Below are 6000 nucleotides of genomic sequence, written 5' to 3'. Positions count from 1 at the left end.
CTCTGGAGGCATGGAACACAGTGAGTAAAAAAGCCACCACTTGTCTGCGGGAGCTTAGCCAAAGATCCTCAGGTCCTGCAGACCCTCCTTCCAGGCCCCCTTGGAAATTTGCTACCGGCCCGTTACTCTCCGCACCCTTCCCTCCTGCCTGACCCCCATGGAAGAGAAAGTTGCACATGGGACAAGTTAGCACAGACACTTGTGTCTCACATCACACTGGGTACCTGGGGACAGACAAGGACACACCCCAGGAGATGCATCTCAGTGAGGAGAAGTGTACCCCAAACAACAAGGAAAACTCCTCAAGGAAAAGGGAACAAAAGACAAGAAAGTTTTCATTGTGATCACACTACGGAAAAAAAATACCTTCTGTTCTTTGCAAAAAATGTGTGAAGGCCAAATTTGTGTTTTTCTTTTCTTAAAAAAAAAGGATGTTGCATGAATTACAATGCAACCAGTATCTTTTTTGTTTTGTTTGCTTTCTGCACTTGTTAAAAAAAGGATTCTTTTTTTTTTTTTCAGTACAACACAGTCAGGTATGCGGCCACAAAAGAGTAGCTGTCTTTGGCAAGAAGTCCCGGCCATGGTCCTCTCTGTCACCTTCGGCCCATCTCACTCTGTCTCATGAAGTGGATGTTGCTGGCGCTGTCTGACACTTCCGGGTACTGCTCGACCGAGATCACGAAGAAGCCGTCGTAGCCTTGAACCCGCCCCGTGCTCAGCGCCTGCTGCTTCTCGCCCTCTGTCCAGGCCCGCAGGCCTTCCTCCCCTTCCCGAAGTCGCTGCTGCTCGCGGGCCCAGGCCTCGCGCACGGCTCTCTGCCGGGCCAGCTCCAGCACCCGTGCCTTCTCCTCATCCGGTGTTGTCCCATAGCGGGTGTTCAAGCACAGTGCCCCGTACTGGAGCTGGATGTCTGTGTAGCGTCTAGTCCTGCCACTGAGCACCGTGTTGATCTGGGACACAGTGACGTTGACCCCGTTCTCCAGGGTTCGCCGCCCCCCGCTGAGGCCCAGGATGGCCAGGTCGCCTTCCGAAGGTCCTGGTTTCACAAAGTAGTGCGTGTCCACCCCGTCAATGGTGAAATGCATGTTCTCTAGGTAGTGGGCGTTGTTCAAGATGGCAGCAACCCTCCGCCCGTCCTCGTTGGCCACACTGATGATGTCTGTGGTCACTCGGCCATCCTTCAAGGCGAACTTGACCCCTTTGCCAAAGACTGAGCCACTGGATGCAAACTTCTTTGTCTCTGGGGCCTGCTGGCAGCTGGTGATTGTGGAGCCGTAGAGCTGATCAAAACGTTCCAGGGTGACGAAGGCCTTGAGCTGCTTCTGCACTTCACACTGTACCCCGAGAATAGACTGATGGTGGGGGGAGAGAGAGAGAGAGTGAGATAAATGGGGAAAAACTTCCAACGGCCTGGAGGATCAGCTTACATGACTAAAAGTCAAACTTATTCAAATGTATTAACCTGCAGCATCTAGCTCTACTGCTGACCACTAGGACACCCAGCCCTCCTTCATCCATCTATTCACCCTTCCTTCCATTCAGAAGCTGTTCAGGGAGCATCTACTCTGTGCCCAGTCCCTTTCTCAGCACGGGAGATACAACAATGAATCAGACATCATCCCTGCCCTTGAAGAACTCCTCGTTTAGTGGGGAAAGACAGATGTGGCAATAAATAACTACAATCAAATGTGATGAGTGGTGGTCTAAGAGAAGCAATAGTAACAGCTATAGCCAACATGTCGTGGCCTTTGAGCTGAATAATTCACATTCATTATCTCGTTGGATCTTCACAATAACTTTATACAGTAGGGACTGTTATTGTTCTGGTTTTACACCTAAGGAAACTAAGCCTCAAAGAGGTTGTAACTGGCCCACAGTCATACGACTAGTAAGTATTCAAGCCAACATTCGAACCCTGGTCTGTCTGATACTAGAGGCTCAGTTCAAGGGCTGCTGGAGTCGGGAGGAGCAATCACGGCTCAGGATGTCTCAGCCTGGAGGCGGAGGAGCAAGGTGAAGGAGATGGGGTTCAAGGACAGGCTCATTCTTGAGTTGGGACTTGGAGGATGAGGGGATGATGTCAGATGCAGGAATGGCGAGGAATGCACTCTTGACAAGAAGGTTTAGTAGGATGAAAAGTAGTGATTTACATAAACCCTCTTAGCCTGCTGTATTGCTCTCTGCCATGTTTAGAAATGATTTTCAAGGAGGGCCTCTGTCCCCACAGTGCTTCCTGGGGGCTCCCCAAGTGCCCCCGCTCTTGGCTGCTTTGGGGGACAGGTTGGAAGCCACGTTCAGGCAGGCCCCAGGGCCTTATCAGCAACTTAGAGAAATGGCTTTAGAAAAAGGCCCATCGGTTTCTCACTGAAATTAAGTCCTCTTTATAATTAATAGAACCCTGTCTGTGAACAATTATTTCCTAGAGTTTCACGGAAGCTGGAGTGCTCAACAACAAAGATCTCCAATGCTTGCCAAGGGCAGAAATCAATAATTCATTGACAGGCGAGGTTGGCAAACGGGCTGTCAGAGACTGTGGCTCTGGGAGGGGGTGGAGAAGGGAGCCTGGAGGTGGGGGTGCAGCTGAGTGGCTGGAAGCGGCCCTGGGAAAACAGTCAGTGCTGTGGGCAGCTGGGCAGTACCTGGAGGGATGGATGGTGGGGATTGGAGAGGGGCAGGGGTTGGGGCTAGGGCCGCAGAGAGAGGATGGGCTTCGTGACCAGACAGACTTGGGTTCTCATCGCCTTTCCAGCTCACCTTGGACAAGTTTCTCTCAACTCTGGTCTTATCTGTAAAATGGGGAAAAAGACTGAACTCACAGGGTTGTTTACTTCTTTCAACCATCTGTTCATTCAACAAAAGTTTTCCATGCACCTACTATGTGCGAGGTGGTATGCTGGGTACCAAATAAGACCCAGTTCTTGCCCTCTTGGGGCTTAGGGTCTAGTGGAGATATAGGGAAGAAAACAGGAATGAAAATATAGTGTTGTGAGTGCTTAGCACGAGGAAGCTATAGGTGCCACCGGAGCACAGAGGTGCAGAATCACATTCTCCAGAGGTCAGGGGAAGGAAACAGCTAGGCTGAGGCCTAATGGAATCCGACTGGAGTAAGAGATACGGACGTGTAAGTTTCCGATCGCCAGCAGTATGCCATCTGGCAACCCTGATTTCCTCCTCAGTCTCTTGTCCCCCTGGTCAGGTATCCCCTGGAAGGCCTGGTCTCTGCCTGATTCTTTCCTGCATTCACTGGGCTCCTGGGGCATGGGGCCTGGAAGAGCCAGCTCCTAGCACAGATCTTATGAAAGAGGGGGGCAGTGGGAAGAAATGAGCAAATGGATGCCTGAAGTGAGGGGGTGGAATGAAACTGTTTTTAAGGATCTTTATAGCCATAAAATTCTATGAGTCTTTGAAATTGGGTCATAAATGGAAGACAGGGGAAAGTAACATTTTTTTGAGCACCTACAGACAGATCTGGGTTTGAATCCTGCTCTACTTCATCCTTGCTGTGTGGCATTCGAAAGCCTCAGGCATGAAATCTGTAAAATGGGAACAACGATACCAAGGGATATTTTTGTGTTAATTTATGTAGAATAGGCCAGGTGCACTGAGGTGCTCAGAAAATGTCACATTTGTATTTCGAACACACCTTCCCTCTTTGTACTTTTGTTCTGGGTTGGGACAAAGGCTTATTTTTTTGTGTGGAACTCCAAACTCAGTGTAACATACAAAACTCCTTAATTTGGCTTGTGAGGGCCTACGTGCTGTTACAGCTGGGTCCACAGTGACTTGCCAGTGGCAGGGTTACTAAGTATTTGCTGAACTGTTTCTGGCAGGCACAGTGAACGTACCACATTGGTTTCTACCATTGGCCTAGGCTTTCCTGAAAAGCTGGTGGGACCCATTCCTGTAATGTCTGGATGGCTTGAGGGGTGGTCAGCCATGTGTGTGAATTACCTTGCTGTTGTCCCACTCCTGAGTTTTCATCTGTGTGTGGATGAGCTCGTAGGATGGTTCCATGGCATCCATGTCTGGCTTGGGATAGCCGGGAATCACATTGTGAAGCTGGAATCCGAAGGTGAGGAGCCAGCTGTTGACATCTGGGTGGGAGAGAAGCAGAAACATCCCCATGGAGTCAGTGGACCTCAGAGTGACACATCCCAAGAAAGCAGCCTAGAGTTAGGCTGCAGGGGGGCGGGGTGAGGGCATGGAGAGCTGCTGGGGGGAGACCCAACAAGCATGCTGGAAACTGTTTCACGGTGTGAAAGCTGAACATGCTCTTGGGACCCAGTGTCCCCTCCTAGGCATGTATCTGAGAGAGATGTCACCTACGTAGAACCTAGGTTTCCAGACTCCTCTTACTACTGTCACTCTACCCTGAGGACCTTCAGCTTCACAGCCAGGGACAGCTGTTGATGGATGAAGACTCCTCCACATCCAACCCCAACATCAACAGGAGACACAGAGGACAACCAACCCCAAAGGAAAGATTCTAATGAATGACTTTCAAAGAGAAAATTCACTGAAGAAGCAAACTCTCCCTCCTTTCTCCTTTTTGAAGAGATTAGAGCCTCAGGGCCAAAGTGCATTGGGCATGGAGGTGGCCTGACCAAAGATCGAAGAGTTTTTTCCCCCTTGATCCTGCCTTTATTTACTCTGAGAGCCTAAGGAAGTCAGTTAACCTCCCTGCGCCTTCATTTTCCAGTCTTTATATTGGGCTTGAGGATCTAGCCCCATAGGCACTGGATTTACTGGTTTTTATAATATTCCTGGGGGGTTACTAATTATAAAATACTAGGTGTAGGGAAAGCAGCTGGCTCACAGAAGAGTGGAATCAGGAAGCCAAGACTTCAGGAAGAGAAAGAGGGTGGAAAGTGTGTCCTCAGTTACTTGGCCCTCTGTTGCTGAGTGTCTTTTATGTGCCCAGCACTGGTGTCACAGATCCTCAGCTTGCACACGCAGGACCCTGAAGGGGAGATGAGACATGGACACGGATAACCTTGACACAGGACAAACGCCTAGAGGAGGGCAGAAGTCTTTCAGTTCCACAGGCTGACAAGTCTTCATGAAGAAGGTTGCCTTTAAGCCAGACAGTGAAAGCTGTGTAAATTTTGTCAGGCTTCGATGGAGATGAAGGCAAAGGCCATTGTATAAGGCAAGGCCTGGAGAGGGGAGGTGAGTATTGGGAGCGTTCGGGTAACCAGACAGCAGTTCAGCAAGGCAGAGAGAGAACCAGAAAGGAAAATGGCGGCTGGAGCAGGAAGAGCCTGGGATGGCAGGTGGGAGGTGATGTGGGGTCTACAGGAGAGAGACAGACAGCCTGTGTCCCAGCGTGGCTCAGCCTTCCTTGGGAAGGGGCAGCTGAAGATGCCAAAGCAGTTGTTGACTAGAGACTCAAATCCAAAGTCAGGAGAAGGCAGGATTTGGAATTAAGTCTCTGAGCCAGCAACTCTGGGCGGTGGGCATTCAGGCCTGCTTTTGGCTTCTTCCAAAGCAGACAGATCCCTGGTCAGGGAGGTTCTTAGGGTCCAGGCATTGGTGGAATTGAGTTCATCCCAGTGATGGGAGTGCCATTTGGGGGTCATCAACTTCATCCCACATTGCCTTTCCATTCAAGAACCTCAAGTTTGCCTTTTTCTTTCTTTTCTTTTTTTTTTTGGTTTTTGTTTTTTTGATGTTCCAGAGCCCCTCTCTTGGGTTTGAAGCCTGGAGGTTCTGACGTGGAGGGGTGGTAGAAAAGGAAGCTTGGAAACCCAGATTCTACTTCTAGAAAGATCATATAAGGGAAGGAACATGGTGAGGCAAGACAAAACCCATGTCCAAACTCTGGCTCTCAACTTGCAAACTGTGTGATCTTAGACAGCTTCCTTAACCTCTCTGAGGTTCAGTTTCCTTATCTGCAAATTCATGGGAGAAATGGTTTTCACCAAGTCATGGAGAAGAGTACTAATAGTGTTACCACTTTGGGGCAGCCAACATAGAGCAGGAACTGTTCTGTTTTGT

General features: G+C 49.7%; 1 protein-coding gene across 3 annotated transcripts in view; it reads right to left on the bottom strand.

Moving 5' to 3' along the window:
* Nucleotides 1-467: 467 nt before the first annotated feature.
* The window catches only part of TENM4 (teneurin transmembrane protein 4), a 391446-nt gene continuing 385913 nt past the window's right edge, over nt 468-6000 (bottom strand). For all 3 annotated transcript variants that reach the window (XM_061204090.1, XM_061204087.1, XM_061204089.1), the window contains 2 exons: nt 3955-4097; nt 468-1355 (listed from right to left, as the gene is read on the bottom strand). In XM_061204090.1, coding sequence (XP_061060073.1) covers nt 597-1355; nt 3955-4097 — 902 coding nt within the window. In that variant the 3' untranslated portion in view covers nt 468-596. The remainder of the gene's footprint in view (nt 1356-3954; nt 4098-6000) is intronic.

Source organism: Eubalaena glacialis, chromosome 10, assembly GCF_028564815.1.
Source record: "Eubalaena glacialis isolate mEubGla1 chromosome 10, mEubGla1.1.hap2.+ XY, whole genome shotgun sequence".
Lineage (NCBI taxonomy): Eukaryota > Metazoa > Chordata > Mammalia > Artiodactyla > Balaenidae > Eubalaena > Eubalaena glacialis.
The sequence above is the reverse complement of the archived record's forward strand: the minus strand, read 5'-3'. Positions and strand labels throughout refer to the sequence as shown.